The 19,999-nt window shown below is 50.4% G+C and overlaps 1 protein-coding gene across 2 annotated transcripts in view; it reads left to right on the top strand.

Annotated features, from left to right (window-relative positions):
* Window positions 1–592: 592 nt before the first annotated feature.
* The window catches only part of LOC147125061 (calmegin), a 54,779-nt gene continuing 35,372 nt past the window's right edge, over window positions 593–19,999 (top strand). The window contains exons 1-4 of one of the 2 annotated variants that reach the window (XM_085996708.1): window positions 593–738; window positions 8,950–9,083; window positions 9,788–9,861; window positions 18,118–18,170. In XM_085996708.1, the coding sequence (XP_085852834.1) occupies window positions 8,955–9,083; window positions 9,788–9,861; window positions 18,118–18,170 (256 nt within the window). In that variant the 5' untranslated portion in view covers window positions 593–738; window positions 8,950–8,954. The remainder of the gene's footprint in view (window positions 739–8,949; window positions 9,084–9,787; window positions 9,862–18,117; window positions 18,171–19,999) is intronic. The other variant, XM_085996718.1, reaches the window with a different exon arrangement.

Raw genomic sequence — 19,999 nt, 5'->3', positions numbered from 1 at the left:
AGGCAGAAGCACAAAAGGCAGAGTCAGAGGATGGAGGGATGTAGGAAGGGATAGAAAGCTGGAGGAGATTGGAGAGATAGGGTGGGAGGAGGCCATGGAAAGACTTGAAGACAAGGACAAATATTTAAATTTAATGTGTTGTGGAAGACTGAGTCCCAGCCTGGAACAAACAAATTAACACCTGCGAGTGAGTCAAGACTTTTATACCACCCAGGAGCCGGGTAGTCACGTGAGGAATTCCTCTGATGTGATGATATCACAAAAACATCTCAAAGGGAGGTCAGCACTTACATGATTTTCCCAGTACAGAAAGTGGCCAGGTGCTGATCTCTCCAGATACGTGTGGAGGATGCAGTGTCTGTCGAAGGTGAGGAGTGAAATTTAGATGGTAAAAGTGATATAGATGGCAAATGCATTTAAATTTTAAATTAATTGAACTGAATTTTATTTTTCAGTGAGATACTGTACTTTAAAATATGTGACATTTTTAAGCTAAGTGACTCTCACTTCAAATGAATGCAGGTGAACAGGCCTGCTGCACACTCCATTCTTGGCTGGTTGCCATGGCTCCACCTGGTGACAGTTCCCTCTGGTTGCCGGGGGCAAAGGTTGAGAAGTTAGAAGCAGCTTCGGGCCTGTTTTGTGCAGCAGTGTTTGTGAGGAGTGCCTCAGGATTACAAAGGAGAGCTGGAAACAGCAGATGCCCGGAACACATTTTGGCGAGAATTAAGACTAAAAGTAGGTGTAGATTATTGTTTCTTTCCCTTACTGGGCTGCTTATTTTGAAATAGAGGGGGAATAACGTTACTGTTAAATGTGATAACATAACAGCTACAACACTGTGCCATCAACTCTCTTTATTGCATGTTAGAAACAGAAACAGTGAGGTTGCCTCTTTCACCAAGAGAGACACCAGCTCCTTTACTGACTGGCTCCACAGTAACAAGTGCTCAGTTACCTCGGCAACCGCTTTGTGTATTTTTTTTTAAACGATGGTGCCTTTTCTAAAATAACCAGTAAGGATACACCTTTTTAGAGGGGCACAACTAATAAAGAACTTAACCATAAAAACAAAGGAAACTTATAAACTTAAATAATAATGTTCTTACCGGTGTCGACTACACACTCCAGAGTCTGTGGTGCCCACTGGTCATGGAAGGCCTCAAGCGTACCGGCGGACACCGCGTGCTCCTTCTCCAGAGCCACCCAGGTGTGGACAAGACCGCGGAAGAGAGGCAGGCAGCCCCACAGGTTGTGTCCACCTTTCATGTACTCAGGCCAATTTAAATGGGGTATTGTAGGAACGGAGGTTCCTATCAAAAAGACTGAGTTCGACTCAGGCAATTAAAACAATGAACTTTAATGAAATGAAACAGGTTTAAACTGGAAACTGCTGGAACACATCAATTACAGGTTTACCCTCCTTGAGGGCTCCACGAGGACTGATCCTCTGGTCACAAGACTGACGTCATGACGTTCTTCCCGCCGTTGGGGCATCACGTGACTAACGGCATGACGTCATCACGTTGAAACCGCGCTGTAAAGGTAACTAGGCATTGTACAGTCAAACAGTGTAATTAAAGGTACAGGCACAGACAGTAACTACATTGCTGTTAAAGGAATTATGTACAACCGCTCTGAGTACTTTGGTGGCTCCGCCACATGCGCCCCCCCAGAATTGTCTTTAACAGAAAAAGTGAGGTGAGGAGGAGGTCTGACAAGCCTGTCCGATCGACTTCGATACCCTGGTAGAGGAAGTGGATGACCAGTGGACGAGTTGGCAGTCGGTTGTGGTTGAGCAGGCGCGGCGAGCGCGGTCGAGTTGGCAGGCGGCTTTGGTTGATCTGGTGCGGCGGCTGCGGGTGGTCGGCCACGTTTGGGTGGTTGAGCGACTACGACAGGGTGGTCCAGGTCCAGGTGAGCCGGCTTCAATCGATCCACCGAGATGTGATCCGGCTTCCCTCCGACGTCGACCGAAAAGGATTTGACTCCTGGTTCGATGACGCGGAAAGGACCAGGGTAAGGGGGCTTGAGCGGATCCCGGTGCGTGTCGTGGCGGATGAATACATACTCCGCATTCTTCAGTCCCGGTGGCACGTAGGAGTTCTGCAAACCGTGACTGGATGTAGGTACCGGAGCGAAGCATCTGGCCGCTTCCTGGTGGCGAACGAGTTGCTGTGAGGCGGACCATGGCTCCGTGGGAGAAGGGAGGAAATCCCCTGGTACTCAGAGCGGCTGGCCATAGACGAGTTCAGCTGAAGACTATTGTAGGTCGTCTTTGGGCGCCGTACGAAGACCCAAAAGGACCCATGGAAGTCTGTCCACCCATCCTGCACCTTGAAGACTGGCCCGAAGCGAGGCTTTAAGCGACCTGTGGAATCGCTCGCAAAGGCCGTTCGCCTGTGGATGATAGGCGGTGGTGCGATGAAGCTTGGTGCCGAGCCCCTGAGCCACAGCGTTCCAAAGCTCCGAGGAAAATTGTGGCCTGCGGTCAGAAGAGATGTCCGCCGGTACCCCGAAACGGGCAACCCAACAGGAGATGAAAGCTCTAGCGACGTCTGCCGAAGTGGTGGAAACCAAAGGAATTGCCTCTGGCCACCTAGTGGTGCGGTCCACCATGGTGAGGAGATGAGTATAACCCTGAGAAGGCAGAAGCGGCCCCACAAGGTCCACATGCACGTGGTCGAAACGACGCTCCGGAACAGTGAACGCAGCCACTGGAGCTTTAACATGACGCTGGACTTTGGCCTTCTGGCAGACGACGCAGGTATTAGCCCAGTCACGGACATCGAGGTGCATACTTTTCCAGACGAACTTCGCCGACATAAGCCGTTGTGAAGCCTTCATCCCAGGGTGCGACAACCCGTGTATGGCATCAAAAACCTTCCGGCGCCATGCGACTGGCACGATAGGTCGAGGAAAACCCATGGAGACGTCGCAGAGGAGCGTGGCGCCTGCGGCCTGGAAAGTGACGTCAGTCGCTTGGAAGCTAGAGGGAACGGTTCTATATGATTGGACCTCAGAGTCCGAGGCCTGATCTGCAGCCATGAGGGCGTAGTCGATCCCCAGGTGCACCGCGTGGACCGTCGCACGGGAGATGCAATCCGCCACCAGGTTGTCCTTACCAGACACATGTTGAATGTCCGTGGTAAATTCGGAAATGAACGTCAAGTGCCGTTGTTGACGAGCGGACCATGGTTCGGCGGTCTTGGCCATGGCGAACGTAAGGGGTTTGTGGTCGACAAAAGCTGTGAAGGGACGCCGCTCCAATAAAAACCGAAAATGGCGAATGGCGAGGAAAAGGGCCAGTAGCTCCCGATCGAAGGTGCTATACTTTTTTTCATTCTTCCGTAGTTGACGGCTGAAAAACGCCAGCGGTTGCCACGTGCTGTTGACCCACTGTTCTTGTACTGCACCAATGGCGTAGACTGACGCGTCGGTGGTAAGGGCGATGGTGGCACCTGGAAGTGGGTGCGCCAGCATGGTTGCGTTGGCCAAAGCGTTCTTGGTGTTGCCGAACACCTGGACCATCTCGGCTGTCCAGCTGATTGGATCTTTACCGGACTTGCCCTTGAGGGCCCCGAACAAAGGTTGCATAAGTTGAGCCGCCTTGGGGACAAAACGGTGGTCGAAGTTGACCATCCCCAGGAACTCCTGCAAGGCCTTGACTGTCAGCGGCCGCGGGAAAGAGGTAACCGCTTCAACCTTCATCATCAAAGGGACGGCGCCGTCCGATGTTATGCGATGTCCCAGGAAATCGATCTGTTGCAGACCGAACTGGCACTTGCGGCCGGGTTGATGATTGAACCGTGTTGGCTGAGGCGCGTAAAGAGGGAACGCAAATGGGAGATGTGCTCCTCCTTGCTGGCACTGGCGATGAGAATGTCGTCAAGGTAGACGAAGATGAAACGCAGGTCTCGAAGAACGGAGTCCATTAAACGCTGGAACGCCTGTGCTGCGTTCTTTAAGCCAAACGGCATCCACAGGAACTCAAAGAGGCCAAAAGGGACGATGACTGCGGTTTTCAGGACGTCTTGTGGGTGCACTGGAACCTGGTGATATCCACGGACGAGGTCGACTTTAGAGAAGATAGAATTTCCCGCCAAATGGGCCGAGAAATCCTGGATATGCGGAATCGGGTACCGATCCGGAGTGGTGGCGTCGTTGAGGCGTCGGTAGTCACTGCATGGCCGCCAGCCGCTGCCTGGTTTCGGCACAATGTGGAGAGGCGAGGACCAGGGACTATTGGATCGCTGAATGATCCCGAGGCGCTCCATCGTGTCGAACTCCGCCTTCGCAGCTGCGAGCTTGCCGGGTTCGAGCCTTCTAGCCCGCGCATAAACCGGGAAGCCAGTAGTGGTGATGTGATGTTCAACACCATGCTTCATCGCCGAAAAGGAGAAAGTGGGCCTTGTCAGCTCCGGAAACTCCCCGAGGAGTCGCGTGAAGTCATCCGGAGGAGGGAAAGCACAGGCAATTGAGCGCGACATGGAGGTACCGTGGTAGCACGGAATCGAGTGGAAGGTGGCCGCATTGATCAACCGGTGGTGCCGGACATCGATGAGGAGGCTGTTGGCACACAGAAAATCTGCCCCTAGGATGGCCTGTGAGACTGTGGCCGTGACGAATTCCCAAAAGAAGCGCTGACCGCCGAAACAGACTTCGACCCGCCGCTTTCGGAAAGTGCGAATTGCTGCGCCATTAGCCGCTACGAGGGAAAAGCCGAGGTTCCCAGTCTGCATGTCGAGCTTCGACGCAGGTAGAATGCTACACTGCGCCCCGGTGTCACAAAGAAAATGGCAGCCCGAGAGGGAATCGGTGATATAAAGGAGTTTCCCCATAGATCCGACGGCCATCGCCACCGCGGAACATCCGTTAGACCTGGTCATCCGTCGCCAGGGATGCCGCCTGCGCTTTGTTTTTTTTTGGGGCGAAAAACTGCAGGGGGAACGGCAGCATCGTGCTTTCGCGCCAAAACGGGTGTGGTAGGAGCACCAGCCCGCTGTAGGAGGAGCTGGAACCGCGTCTGTGGGGGATGGGTGCCTCGTGGCCGCGCAGCACTGCTGGGTTACCGTGAAAATCTTACCGGCTTCAGCTGCAAGCTCGGCACAGTCTGTAATGTCGGATCTGGCTAGGGCAGCCTGAACCTGTTCAGGCATTTGATAGAGGAAAAGCTCCCGGAAGAGGAAACATTCCGGTTCGGCACCCAAAAGCGTGAGCATTTGGCTCATGAGCTCGGACGGTTTGGAGTCCCCGAGGCCAGGCAGCGTGATGAGCCGGCGAGCGCGCTCCGACTTTGAGAGCCCGAAAACCTGAAGCAACCGCGCCTTAATTGCATCATACTTGCTGTCAGTAGGAGGACTACCGAGGAGGCTGATGATCCGTGATGCAGTTGCGCTGTCGAGGGCGGAGACCACGTAATAATAACGGGTCTGATCCGCGACGATGTTCCTAATGGCGAACTGGGCTTCAGCCTGGATAAACCAGGTGTCTGGTTGTTGCTCCCAGAACTGTGGCAGTTTTAGCGTGACGGCGTTTGTGTCCATGTTGAAGCTTCCACGAAAATCGTTCGTAGAATTCGGGGTCACCAATGTAGGAACGGAGGTTCCTATCAAAAAGACTGAGTTCGACTCAGGCAATTAAAACAATGAACTTTAATGAAACGAAACAGGTTTAAACTGGAAACTGCTGGAACACAACAATTACAGGTCTGCTCTCCTTGAGGGCTCCACGAGGACTGATCCTCTGGTCACAAGACTGACGTCATGACATCATCACGTTCTTCCCGCCGTTGGGGCATCACGTGACTGACGTCATGACGTCACCACGTTCTTCCCACCGTTGGGGCATCACGTGACTAATGGCATGACGTCATCACGTTGAAACCGCACTGTAAAGGTAACTAGGCATTGTACAGTCAAACAGTGTAATTAAAGGTACAGGCACAGACAGTAACTACATTGCTGTTAAAGGAATTATGTACAACCGCTCTGAGTCCTTTGGTGGCTCCGCCACAGTGTGTTAATTATCAAGAAGGTGAGAACTAGTACCAAGGCCATGAAGGGAGTAGGAATAAAAGTTAATATTGGATGGGAACAAGCCATGATTAATGCAAAATCTAATGGTGGCAACTCAATAATAAGCCTTAGGGCCAGAATTTGAGGTAAAACGCGAATATCCAATCGTTGCTGTCCGAGTTGCGCCGCTCTGCCTTTAGCTTTTCATCTCGCTGTCTAGCTCACCATTGAAATGCATTGAACGGCATGAAGTTGCTGTATTTGCGTGGTAGATATGAACTAAACTGACCACAGAAAGTTATCTCTTGTGCATTTCAGTCTAAGTATCCTTTTAACAATGTGATAAGTGTTAATTACTGCCAAACAACCTCTCATGCACTGAAAATTAACTATTACAAGTGTGGAGTCTCACTCCTTCAGGTTTTAATTATTGTTGATTTAAAAAAAGTCAAATTTAAAAAAAAAATAACTTTTCCTTTCTGTCTTTTTCTCTCTCTTAATCCAATCTTCCTTTCCCTTTCATTGGGGAGAATGAGCGGGTGGGATTTGATGCAGATGGGGGGTTAAATGGGCAAAATATCGAAGTGTGTCAGGAAGCCGACTCCAACCCGCCAACTTCCAGGTTTTCCTGAGGCGGGACAAGGGGTGGACATTTTAAATATGTTAATGAGGCTGGAAGCCTCGGATTTAACCTGATTTGCAGGTTTAACTGTGGCTGACTGGGTTTCTCAGGCCTCGGGAAACCCGGCAGCTGCAGCGAGGTGAGGCCAGCCTCGGGAAGCACACCCTGTGGGCCAGGAGTAGCAAGAGTGCTTCCTCCCGGCCCCCCAACCATCAGATCCTACCCCCCTCCAACTCCGCACAAACCCCCAAACCCCCAACCCGGGGTCAGGGATCGGAACCTCCCCCCCAATCAGGTCAAGGATCGGACCTACCTGATTCTGCGGACCCCTCTGGAGCGTTCCCCGCCCGACTGGAAGCGAAGCCTGTCAATCAAGCTGACCTCCGGGCGGGAAACCTGTCAATGACGAAAGATGCACGCTGTGGAGTTAAATCTCCACAGCATGCGGGGAGACCCAGACTTCTGGGTTTCCCACGCGCTACCAGACCCCCCACTGCCAGCGCGTCGGGAAGTAAAAATTCCCCCTTTATTTCTGTACCTGTCCTTGATTTGACATTGAATTCACCCACTCTGATTTACACTTCCTTCTCAGTCCTTGTGATGTTAATTTCACAATCCTTCAATCTAATTGGGTAAGGAGATACACAGTAGCTTTCCCTGTTCACCAAGGTCCCAGATGCCCGGTTTCCCTCGCTGCGACCTTATCAGCTCGCACTTTCAGCAACTTGCCACGCAAAAAATGTAAAAACCTAAACGTGCAAGGACAAGTCTAATGAATTGGAGATGCCGTTGGATGCCCTGCCACAGCAAATTATGGCCCATTATTTTTGCAGGTGATTTTGAAAAATCATTCTTTGATTTCAGTTTGTCTAAATTTGTCTAAATTTGCATCATAATGACTTACAGATTTCTAATAGCTGTATGAACCACAAACAGTAGTCATTTAGTCACAATTATCTGGGCAATTTGCAACAAAGTGTCAGTGAGACAGTGCAGGGGGGCACTGAACCCTGCTTGAAATGTACTTGGCCTGGAATTTGCGGTCAGGATGACAGTGACCTGGCAACGTTTGCCGTCATGCCGCCTTTAAAACTGACCGCAACTTTGGGATTTGGCGCATGCACATGCGGAAATCCTGAAGTTGCGGTCTGTCAATGACAGCTCCGAAACTGGCTGCGCTGGGCATCCCCCCACCCCCTCCACAGAGCCGGCAATCAGTGTAATCAGCCAAGTCATTGAAACTGACAAAAACTTCGGCTCTTCCGCAGTAATTACACTGTCAAATTCCCCACTAAAAGTTAGACTCAAAGGGATTAGGTGTAACTGGGGTTTTGACAGCGTTATTACTACTAAACAAATTTTAAAATTAACATTTTTTAAAAACTTTTCCAAAAAAATGTTTTAAACATTTTTTTTAAGTTTGCCCGTCTTTATTTCAGGTTTGCCTTTTCCCATTGTGAGAGCCCCAATCTTTGTTTTGCTCTCTCTAACTGTTTTAAAAAGTTAAACTTTTAAAAGCTTACTCACTTCCTTGTTCGGTGCCTGTGAGAATTCTGCCTTTTGATTGGCTGCGTAGACACCCTGTTGACATCACAGCAGCTCACACAAGGGGATCCCCACTGCAGCCCGTTGATTTGAAATGAAGGTCGGAAAACCTAAAGTTCTTGACACAGGGATCTGCCTACTTTGGGGCCAGCAGCGAACACCTTTGCTTCACTGCTAACTGCAAATTCCAGGCCGTACTTTATAGTACACACAAAGAAAAAAGCCAGAAAACACATGTGTAGAGTGTGAACTCCCACTCTCTCAGCTTCATGAACTGGGCTGGTAATTCTTAAGTGTTTCTTTTGGTTTTTCTCATTCTCCAGCAACAGAAAACAAAAAAATATTGTGGAAGCAGAGTTATCCCAGTATCCAGTGCAAAATCCGTTTGATTTTCATCCCATTGAAATTACCCCTTCTGTTCCCCAAGTCTTGTTCCACAAGAGTACAGGTCAGATAATCAGGCACAGAGGTCAGTAAGCCTAATTTGCAGTGCTTCCAATTTTCCAACCTCACTCCCGTTGAATGACAGGAGTGGAGTCTCCAAAAAATGACCCTGTAGCGCTGAAGTTTTTACTTGTGCTTCAGACAGCAAAGATTGTGTGAGGCTGGTCGAGGGGGTTATGTGAGGATAGGAGAGGGGTGTGTGTGAGGTGGGGGCAGGTTTGTCAGGGGAACAGTTATGTGATAGGCTGAAGGAGGAGTTATGTGAGGGGATAATGACTGTGCCACCATCTATTGACAAATTGATTGCTTCACTTTCACAAGACACCATGCGGCTGCAGTTGTTTTTGTACCTCGGGATCTGTGGACTGGCTCTGGTGTTTGCTCAAGATGTTGATGATGATTCAGAGAAAGATGAGGAGTTTCAAGAAGATGCAGAGCCTACTCGTCCAAATAGGGTGAGAGCTTGTCTTTTATAGTTAGATAGATTAGTAGCTCAAGTGTTCCATGGGTAACCCCTCTTCAGGCAATAGCTCTTGAATTTTCTAGAGCACCTCCTGTGAATATTTGAATATTTAATACACTGACACCACAGCAGCTGGCAATGAATCCTTCATGCCAGTTGAAATGGTGACTACTATCAATCACTGATAGAATTCAAAATCAGGAGCATGAACTCTGCCTGACTTTTCACCACTGTCATAAAACCCTGTCAGCTAACTCAGCATAGATCAGGGATTGAACCTGTGACCACCCTGGCGTTAGCGCCTTAAGAGAGGTGTGTAGCGTCTGATTTAGCGCTCCAATCACCTCCAGGGGCGATAGAAGCCAGGTTTGCAGTCGGAGGCGATAATTAGCGCCAGGCACTAAACTTTGCGCCCGGCCGATAATTGCACCCCAAACGGGGCGATACCGAATTTCTCCCCCAAGTATCTTTGGTCTTCTCTTCTCCCTGTAAGAAAGTCCCTGGACACAAGCCGGGTGTCTGAGTTCACTATAAGGTAATGCAAAATGGTGGCTCTGTGATATAACACAGTGATCCCAGCCCAAGCTATTGAATCACCCATCGACAAGAACTTTTCTAAAGCACATAGCAGCATGTTAGTGCCATGCCCATCATTCCTCCAACAGATGCACTCTGTTTTTATTGTACTTTTTTCAGATTGTTTATAAGACACCGAAGCCGGCTGGTGATGTCTACTTTGTGGCCTCCTTCGACACAGATGGTCTTGAAGGGTAAGTTTGCCTCCATGTTTGATCTCACTGCCTGTATGGGAACTGTCTATGTGGGTCTGTATGACTCTGTGATTAGTTTACCCGTGTGGGATCTCTCTGACTGGTGGAATCTTTTGGTGGAATCAACTGAATTGAGAGAAATGGAATAACACTGTATTCTGTAACTATTAAAGGACCAAAATTTGATCACTCAGATGAATGCAGTTAAGAGCTGCACTGTCTGATGCTAAGCAGGGTTCAGTGTAAAAGCCAGTTACTTGATTTTCCAGTTGTCGGTAGAGGTAGCAAGATAGTGCTATTAGGTTTCTGAATCCCTTCTCTCACAACACTAGTGCTGCGGAGTTCATGGAAGAGGGGCAGACTGGTGATTAGGGCCATAATTAGATGTTCTGCTTACGTCAGTATAGATAAGATTGGTTGGATACTGGTCTTTTGTGGACTATGATAGATACATGCAATATCTATAGACACCAAGCCCTGCACCAGTGTGAAATTTTCTCGTACTGCTCTTGGGTGCAAAGAGCGCATGGAGAAAAATTGGGCAGGGAGGATTGTGCAGCCATAAGGGAGTCTTCACAGTTTTCTGTCCATTAAGTTAAATTGACTGAATATTGTATGGGTTCCACTATGGGCATGCAATCCTCCCCGCATTTCCCCATGTGCTCCACCCAGGTAATCCTTTATGCCCAAGCATAAGAGGAAGATTTGCCCTCTCATTTACTGGTAATTAGTAATATTAAGAATAAATGGGTCAGTTATTCCTTTGAGTTAGACTCATCTAAGGTTCCAATTCATTAAAATAATTATTCAATTCATCTAAAATAATTGGCTGATATTGTCAGCTGATACCCAGCCAAGTTCAGTACTGAGCTGCTGGATTGTGCTCTGTATTAATTAGTGGCTAACATGCGATGGTACGAGAGATCCACGCTTTTGGCCTGATGGCCATGTGGTTTGTGCTTGTGAGGTTCACATGGATGTAAATACAGAAACTCTCCAGTGGCCTGAAGGACAGGTAGGGCAGGAGTTTCTGCTGGGCTGCGCTGTTTTTTTCAGCGCAATTTTCCCGAAATCAGCCCAAGCAGTGCAAAAGATCGAGGAATTTTAAGTACAAATTACATTCAGCACAAATCGAGTTTCCTTTTGCAATAGTTTAAAAAACATCGCACTAGAAGCCTGCCCCGCCCACAAAACTGGCCACGACTCCAAATTGAATTGTGCCCGTTTGCAGGCCTTCAAGGAAGCTCTTAAAATTAAGCTTTTTTTTGGCACCAAAGACACTAGTAGGCACATTATAAAAGCTTTAAAAAAAATGTTTTTAATTTACTAAGCAATTGACCATTGTACACCAATATAACTAGTAAATGGTTCTGTATAGTTTTTTAACATTATTTTCAGTTATTTAAAATCGGTGGTGGACTAGACACTCTGATTAAAAATGCTTATTTTTTTTGTGATAAGCCCATTTTCAGCTGTATTAATAAAGCTGCACCAGGTTACCACTCTTAAATATATCAAGGTATATTTTTTAATGCAAAAGTTTATTTTTTTAATTATATTCTAAAACGCTGCCTGATTGCGCTGGTTCATGGCAGATGTTACATTCAGCGATATGCCAATGAGTTAGAGCAGAAACGTGAGGGGGAGAAAGCACTTCTGAAAACTTGCACAATTTTGAGTCTGATTTGTGCCCAGATTGCCGATTGTGCCCAAAGCGGAAACTCTTGGCCGTAATGTCAGTGGCAGAAGCCTAGAATGTTAACTATTTTCCTAACTAAGTCTTTAAAGATTAACAACAATAACCATGCTTTACTGACCCCAACTTTGGTGCCAGAAATTACAGATTCCTTGACGCTCGAATGACCACAATTTTTTTAAGGAACAACGTCCTTTGCTTATCAGTCTGGTGTTCATTGGCCAGAATTTTAATTGGGAGGTGGGTTGAGAGCGGCAGGTCTCAGAAGCGGTCGGGAAACCCAGGAGAACGGGATCCCGCAAGCCTTGCCGAATTTAACGGGGAGGAGGAAGACCACGGGCTGGCATCAAGAGGTGTGGTGGGGAAAGGAACAAAATGGGGCTAGCATCAAGGGATCGGGGTGGGAGGGAGAGAACATCGGGGACCAGCATCAAGGGATCAAGCGTGGGAGGGAGAGAACATCGAGGGGCCTGGAGAATGATCGAGGGAGACAGAGAGAACATCGAGAGGTTTGGAGAACGATCAGAGGGAGGGTGAGAACATGGAGAGGCCTGGAGAACGATCAGGTGGAAGGGGAGGGAGACAACATCGGGGGGCGGCCTGAAGATGAATCGGGGGGGGAGAGAGAGAACATCGGTGTCGGTCTGAGGAACGATTGAGGGGAGGGAGGCCGAGAAGGCATTTGGAGGCCTGGGGGGAAAATCAGAGGTCTGGGGAGGGGTCAGAGGCCCCGTGTGGCGGTCTCCGATCGCAGGGGGTGGGTTAGGCGGGGACGCTGGATCCAGGAGGTAAGTGTAAAGGCACTTACCTCTTGGATCCAGCAGTCCTCACCTTCCATTAGCTGTCGGGTGTCCCGAGGCCTGCTAAACCCAACCAGCCACAGTTAAATTTAAAATGGTGGTTAAATCTGAGGCGCGCGAGCCTCATTATAATATTTAAATGGATGACCTGCCTCCTGGGAGCAGGTTGCCTGCCCGCCCCCCTCGTCCCGCCTCCACTAAAACCGGAAGTGGACGGGTTGGAGGCAGGTTCTGGTCGGGATTCAGATTTTTAATACTTTCACTTCCCACCTGACCCCAACACACCTGTTTTTTGGGGTTAAAATTCCCCCCATTATTTCAAATCTTCTCTTACTTTTTTCTCTGTTCATCTCCTGAAAGCACTGCCTCCTGATGTGGTACTGTTCCACGACTGCTACATGCCTCTCACCACCTCACCCATGTAGCTATCCTCCATGTGTGAGCTTAGACAGTGTCAGCAGGGGATTCATTCGTGGAAGGAACTTTAACCATACCTGATCTTGGTATCATGTGATGTCCACATATGGGCACTTCCACCAGGGGTAACTGGATAGTGATCAGGAGCGGGAACTCTGGCTGATTTTCCCCACTCTAGTCGATGGGATGTTGTAGTGCTCCTAATAAGAACATAAGAAGTAGGAGCAGGAGTAGGCCATACGGCCCCTCGGGCCTGCTCCGCCATTCAATAGGATCATGGCTGATCCGAATCTAGACTCACGTCCACTTCCCTGCCCTCTCCCCGTAACCCCTAATTCCCTTATCTGCTGGTCTGGTTGAAATCGGCTAACTCAGCGCAACCAAGCATCAAGCCTAGGACTTTCTGGTCTGTATGGCATAGTGTAATACAGACAACAAAGCTGTCGAGGGAACCATACAATTTACTGGATATTTTAACATTCTGGAAACACGTTTGCTTCCCAGTTCTGGAAAAAAAAGCATTTTATTGATCCATTAATGTTTATTTACCGACACTTAAAGTCCTATGAGAGGGATGATGTGCCTCAATAATTCCGAGACTCGAAGGTAGCAGAACAAAACAAGGCTTTTATTAACTTAGAACGAAACACGTAAGCGAGAGAGATGTCGTCCTTCTGGAGACTGGGGCTGGACTGAAAGCTAGCTTACAAACGGGGCCAGGTATGGGCGGAGCCCTACACACAGCACATTCCAGTATACAATACAGCACATTCCAGTACACAATACAATGAGGTCTGGGGGAAGGGAAATGACACTGAAACCGATCTCAGTCACAGGCAGTGATGAATGGAAATATTTCATCACATTCACCCCTTCTATAGATTTAGTCTGTTCAGGGGTTTGATAGTCCTCTGCGACCGACGTGGCTGTTGCGGTGCCGCGGGTGTCGGCTGGGCGTCCCCGGTAGCCTCCTGGGTCTCTGCCGGGGGTGCCGCCAGGGTTGTTGAAGGGGTAGTTGGTGGGGGTGCCGTTGGTCGGTGTTCTTCTGGGGGTGATGAAAGAGTAGTGGGTGGGTAAGAGTTGCTGTGATCGTCGTTGCCGCTATTGCCGTGGTTGTTGTCGATGCCGGCTGGGGCGACGTCTTTTATGGACACGGTGTCCTCCCTTCCGTCGGCGTGCCGGACATATGCGTATTGGGGGTTGGCGTGGAGTAGGTGTACTGGCTCCACGAGAGGGTCCGTCTTGTGGCCCCTCACATGCCTTCGCACGAGTACCGGGCCTGGGGTGGAGAGCCATGACGGCATGGATACACCTCAGGTGGATTTCCGGGGAAAGACAAACATTCGTTCATGAGGCGTGGTATTAGTGGCCGTACACAATAGCGACCGTATCGAATGGAGCACATCCGAGAGGACTTCCTGCCAGCGGGAGATAGGGAGGCCCTTGGTCCTTAGAGCTAGAGTGACTGCTTTCCATACTGTCCCGTTCTCTCGCTCCACCTGACCGTTACCCCGGGGGTTGTAGCTGGTGGTACGGCTCGTGGCGATCCCCCTGGACAGCATGTACTGGCGTAGCTCTTCACTCATGAAGGACGCCCCCCTATCCGTATGGATGTAGCTCGGCATACCGAACAGGCAGAACAGGCTGTTGAGGCATTTAATGACCGTGGCGCTGGTCATGTCTGGGCAGGGGAAGGCGAATGGGAACCGGGAGTATTCGTCCACAATGTTCAGGAAGTAAACATTGCGGTCGACGGACGGGAGGGGGCCCTTGAAATCTAAGCTGAGCCGCTCAAAGGGCCGTGTAGCTTTGATTAAGTGGGCTCTATCTGGGCGGTAGAACCGAGGCTTGCACTCAGCGCAAGTGCGGCAGTTCCTGGTCAGGGACCGAACTTCCTCAATCGAGTAGGGTAAGTTACGGGACTTTATGAAGTGGAACAGCCGCGTGACCCCTGGGTGGCAGAGGTCGTTGTGGAGGGTCTGTAGCCGATCCCCGGTGGCGCTGGCACACATCCCTCGTGAGAGGGCGTCAGGGGATTCGTTAAGGGCCCCTGGCCGGTAAATGATGTCGTACTCGAAGGTGGAGAGCTCGATCCGCCACCTAAGAATCTTATCATTTTTAATCTTCCCCCTCTGTTTATTATTGAACATAAACGCTACCGACCGCTGGTCGGTAAGTAGGGTGAAGCGTTTGCCGGCTAGGTAGTGGCGCCAGTGGCGCACTGCCTCCACGATGGCTTGGGCCTCCTTTTCCACGGAGGAGTGTCTGATCTCGGGCCCTTGGAGGGTCCTCGAGAAGAAAGCTACGGGCCGCCCCGCCTGGTTGAGGGTGGCCGCCAAGGCGAAGTCAGACGCATCACTTTCCACTTGAAATGGAGTGTTCTCGTCCACTGCCTGTAGCGTGGCCCGCTCAATATCCTGCTTAATGCTTTTGAAGGCGGCGTGGGCCTCAGCAGAGAGCGGGAAAGAGGATGCTTTCAAGAGGGGGCGGGCTTTGTCGGAGTAGTTGGGGACCCATTGGGAATAATAAGAAAATAACCCCAGGCACCTTTTCAGGGCTTTGGGAGTGTTGGGCAGGGGCAGCTCCCGTAGGGGGCGCAATCGGTCGGGGTCTGGTCCGATTTCCCCATTCTCCACCACGCTGCCTAGTATGCAGAGGCGCGTGGTGTTGTAAACGCACTTGTCCTCGTTGTAGGTGAGGTTGAGTTTTTGTGCGGTTTTCAGGAACCTCTCGAGGTTCGAGTCGTGATCCTGCTGGTTGTGACCGCAGATGGTGACATTGTCGAGGTAGGGGAAGGTTGCCTGCAAGTGGTGGTCATCGACCATGCGGTCCATCTCCCTCTGGAAGACCGAGACCCCATTCGTCACCCCAAAGGGGACTCTGAGGAATTGGTAGAGGCGTCCGTTCGCCTCGAAGGCGGTGTACGGGCGGTCCTCTGGTCTGATAGGGAGCTGGTGGTACGCTGACTTGAGGTCGATGGTGGAGAACACCCGGTATTGGGCGATTTGGTTCACCATTTCTGATATGCGGGGTAGCGGGTAGGCGTCTAGTAGGGTGTACCTGTTGATCGTTTGACTATAGTCGATCACCATCCGTTTCTTCTCGCTACCCCTTACCACTACCACTTGGGCGCGCCACGGGCTGTTGCTGCGTTCAATAATGCGCTCTTTCAGGAGCCTGTCTACCTCGGTCGCGATAAACCGCCTGTCCTCCCAGCTGTACCTCCTGCTTTTGGTCGCTATTGGCCGGCAGTTAGGGGTAAGGTTCGCGAATAGCGAAGGCGGCTTTACCTTCAGGGTAGCCAGACCGCACACTGTGAGGGGCGGCTGGGACCCACCGTACTTGAGCGTGATGCTTTGGTGGTTGCACTGGAAATCCAGGCCCAAGATCACGCTCGCACATAGGTTCTTCATGATTAATACTTTAAAATTATCATATATAGTTCCGTTAACGCACAATTGTACCGTGCAGTAACCCAGAATGGTCGATGTCTGGGTTTTGTCAGCCATAGAGATGGTACCCTGAGTAGGGACCACCTTTAGGGAGAGTTGTTGTGCCAGTTCTGGGTGGATAAAGCTCTCCGTGCTTCCACTGTCAATTAAGCATTTAACCCGGCACCCGTTTACCTCGATGTCCACCATTGATCTGGATAGCGGGTGCGGCCTGGTCTGGTCCACTGTGACCGATGCCACTGTAGGGCCCTGATCGATACAAGATGGCGTCCACGCTGTCTGCTCACAAGATGGCGGACCCCACGAGGTCGGGCAAGATGGCGTCCAAGATGGCCGCTCCCACGGCGCACACGCGGCGGTGGCGGGTTTTCCGGCGGTTGGTTTTCCGGTGGGGTTCCCTCTGCACACCTTCCCGAAGTGCCCCTTCTTACCGCACTTAAAGCAGGTGGTGCCTTTCGCCGGGCACAGGTTTCTGGTGTGCTTTGGCTGCCCGCAGAAGTAGCAGTTGGGCCCCTGACACGTCGCGGCTGTCGTAGGGCTTCTGGGGGGAGAGCGGGGCCCAGCCGGTGTCGGGCTGTCGGGCGGGGAAGATGCCTTCCAAGATGGCGGCGCCCTCGGTGCACACGTGGCGGCGTGGACGGCGCGGGCTGAAGAGTAGGCATCCGAGTTTCTCTGGGCCACATCCAGGGATCGCGCGGTGTCCGCAGCCTGTTTCAGGTCCAACCCCGTTTTTTCCAGCAGTCTTTGCCGGATGTATGTGGAGCTGAGGCCTGTGATGAAGGCATCGCGAACAAGCTCGTCAGTGTACACTGCGGCTTTTACATCTCGGCACTTGCAGTCTTTGCCAAGCATTTTCAGGGTGCTTAGGAACTCCTCCACCGATTCCCCAGGTCGCTGTGCGCAGGTGGCGAGCAGGTGCCTAGCATACACCTCATTCGTAGGCTGCTGGTGATGCGCCTTTAAGATGTCGCAGGCGGCCAGGTACGTCTCGGCGTCTTGGATGAGGGGGTAAACCCGGTGGCTTACCCAATTCCGCAGAATTCCGAGTCTCATCCTTGCAGCGTCCGTAGCGTCTTTGACGGCTGCGGAATTGTCCAGGAAGAATTCCATACACTCAAACCAGTGTCCAAAGCGTGCTGATGCGTCCGGAGCATGTTGATCCAAATCCAAACGTTCGGGTTTCAGGAGTTGATCCATAGTGTTGAAAATAAGTTAATAAAATTGATGTGCCTCAATAATTCCGAGACTCGAAGGTAGCAGAACAAAACAAGGCTTTTATTAACTTAGAACGAAACACTTAAGCGAGAGAGATGTCGTCCTTCTGGAGACTGGGGCTAGACTGAAAGCTAGCTTACAAATGGGGCCAGGTATGGGCGGAGCCCTACACACAGCACATTCCAGTATACAATACAGCACATTCCAGTACACAATACAATGAGGTCTGGGGGAAGGGAAATGACACTGAAACCGATCTCAGTCACAGGCAGTGATGAATGGAAATATTTCATCACAAGGGATTTTCTTTCACAATTTCTCTCTAAATCAAGGCGGCTCTGAGCATCTTGTTAGCCTTTTATGAAGAGGCTTTGGGCTGCCCTCCCCATTAGCTGGTAAATAATGTGAAAGGTGGGCAGATCTGAGGATGACTCATTGCAAGATTGAAGTGTCATGGCAGGGTAGTTTATAAACAGGAGTAGGTTCTGAGTGGAGGCTATGTCTGAGAAAAAGAGGGGATATTGGTAGGTAAGCCAACCACAGACCAGTGCTGCACACATCGGAGAGGCTGGTTAAAGAGCAACACAGGCACAGCTAGGAGAGGTCTCAGTATTCTGGGAAACATACGCTGTGTTCGCCACACAACAGCTGAAAGATTTTACATTCCTTTCTTCAGGTGGGTACAGTCTGAATCAAAAAAGGATGACACTGATGACATCAAATATGAAGGTAAGAAATATTTTTTCTCTGTGAAATACAAGTGGAGTCGTTACTGAGAATTAATTTACTTTATGCTTTACCTCTGGTTCTTTAGATCATGTGGCAGCCAGGCTACATTTTACACAAGAACATTTTATAACATCTTTGTTTGCTGATTCATTCACTGCTCTTGAATTACGCTCTCATATTGACTGATGCTATGTACACTTAATGTATATACATATGTACAGGCAATTGTTCATTGTGTACACTTGATGGTTGTGTACCTGGAGTCAATGGGCAGGATTTTCATTGGGCCGTGGAGGCGGGATTGGAGGTGTGTGGGGGGTTAAAATTGCATAAACTAGCGGGCGGGCTCAAGCCCACCTCCATCCCGCTTCCAAGAGGCGGGATAGGCCATTAAGGCCCTTAACAACCACTAAATTGGCTCTATAATGCCATTTTAAAAGGCCTTTGTGAGTTTAACCCTTTTCCCATGTGAAACACGCCTGTTCTGAAACACGACGGTGAAACCTGGCGGGAGCACAAGTGGATTGCTGACTATCAGCTGCAGCTCAAACATTAAAGAGGAGATTTGATCAGCCATCATTTGCAGGTGGCAGGATTTTTTGTCTCAGGCCTGGGGCAACTTCTACCAGGCATAACCACAGCTGTGGAAGTTTGGAGCCTGACACCAATCTCCAGTGTGACTCCCTGGGAAACCCCTCTCGCCACCTTCACTCAGCGCTTCCTCAACTGAGGCATATACCAGAAGCATGGGAGCCATTTATTTCCTTCCCTTCTGGGCATTAGATGAGGAAGATGACCAGCTGCGGCACCAGCAGAACCAGGAACAACAGCAGCACCAACAGCAGCAGCACCAACAGCAGCAGCACCAACAGGAGCGCCGAGCTGCTGCTCACCCACCTGAAGCTGCACAGGCCAGAAGGGGCCAGCGCATGGAAGCCTGTCGGTGCAGGAGATACCCCCCCCAAACAGGGGCTACAGACACAGAGTCAGCTACATCAACATGTCTGAGCAGCAGTGCCAAAGGCAGCTCCGACTTTCGCGACAGGTAGTGGGTGACATCTGCGCAAAACTGCAACAAGACCTGGAGCCCAGAGGACCAGGTGGACAACCCTTACCAGTGGCCATCAAAGTCACCACCGCACTCAACTTTTTTGCCTCAGGCTCATTCCAGGGATCAGCAGCAGACATCAGCGGCATCTCCCAGGCGGCCACACACACTTGCATCACGCAGGTAACCGATGCTCTCTTTGCCATCGCGCACAATCACATCCATTTCACCAAGGATCAAGCAAGTGTCACGGCTAATTGGATTGGCTAATCTGGCAGGCTTTCCAAGGGTGCAGGGTGTCGTTGACTGCACACATGTGGCCCTTAAGGCACCCCATCGCAATCCAGGTATTTTTGTCAACCTCAAGGGCTTCCACTCCCTTAACGTTCAGTTGGTGTGTGACCACAAGAAGGAAATTTTGCATTTTGTGCCAAGTACCCTGGCAGTTGCCATGACTCCTTCATACTGCGCCAGTCTAGTGTTCCTCCGCTCTTCAGTCCGCCAGACCAACTTAACAGATGGCTACTTGGAGACAAGGGCTATCCCCTGAGGACGTGGCTAATTACACCGTTGAGGAGGCCAGCCAACGAAGCTGAGGAGCGCTACAACTCCAGCCACATGTCCACCAGAGCCATTATCGAGCAAACCATCGGTTTGCTGAAGATGCGCTTCAGATGCCTGGATAGATCAGGTGGAGCCCTGCAGTACTCAGCAGCCAGGGTCTCCAGGATCGTCGTGGTTTGCTGTGTACTTCACAACATGGCACAACGTTGTGGCTTGC

The sequence above is a fragment of the Somniosus microcephalus genome, chromosome 1, assembly GCF_052327205.1.
Source record: "Somniosus microcephalus isolate GS21.2 chromosome 1, FLI_Smic_1.0, whole genome shotgun sequence".
Taxonomy (NCBI): Eukaryota; Metazoa; Chordata; class Chondrichthyes; order Squaliformes; family Somniosidae; genus Somniosus; species Somniosus microcephalus.
The sequence above is the reverse complement of the archived record's forward strand: the minus strand, read 5'-3'. Positions and strand labels throughout refer to the sequence as shown.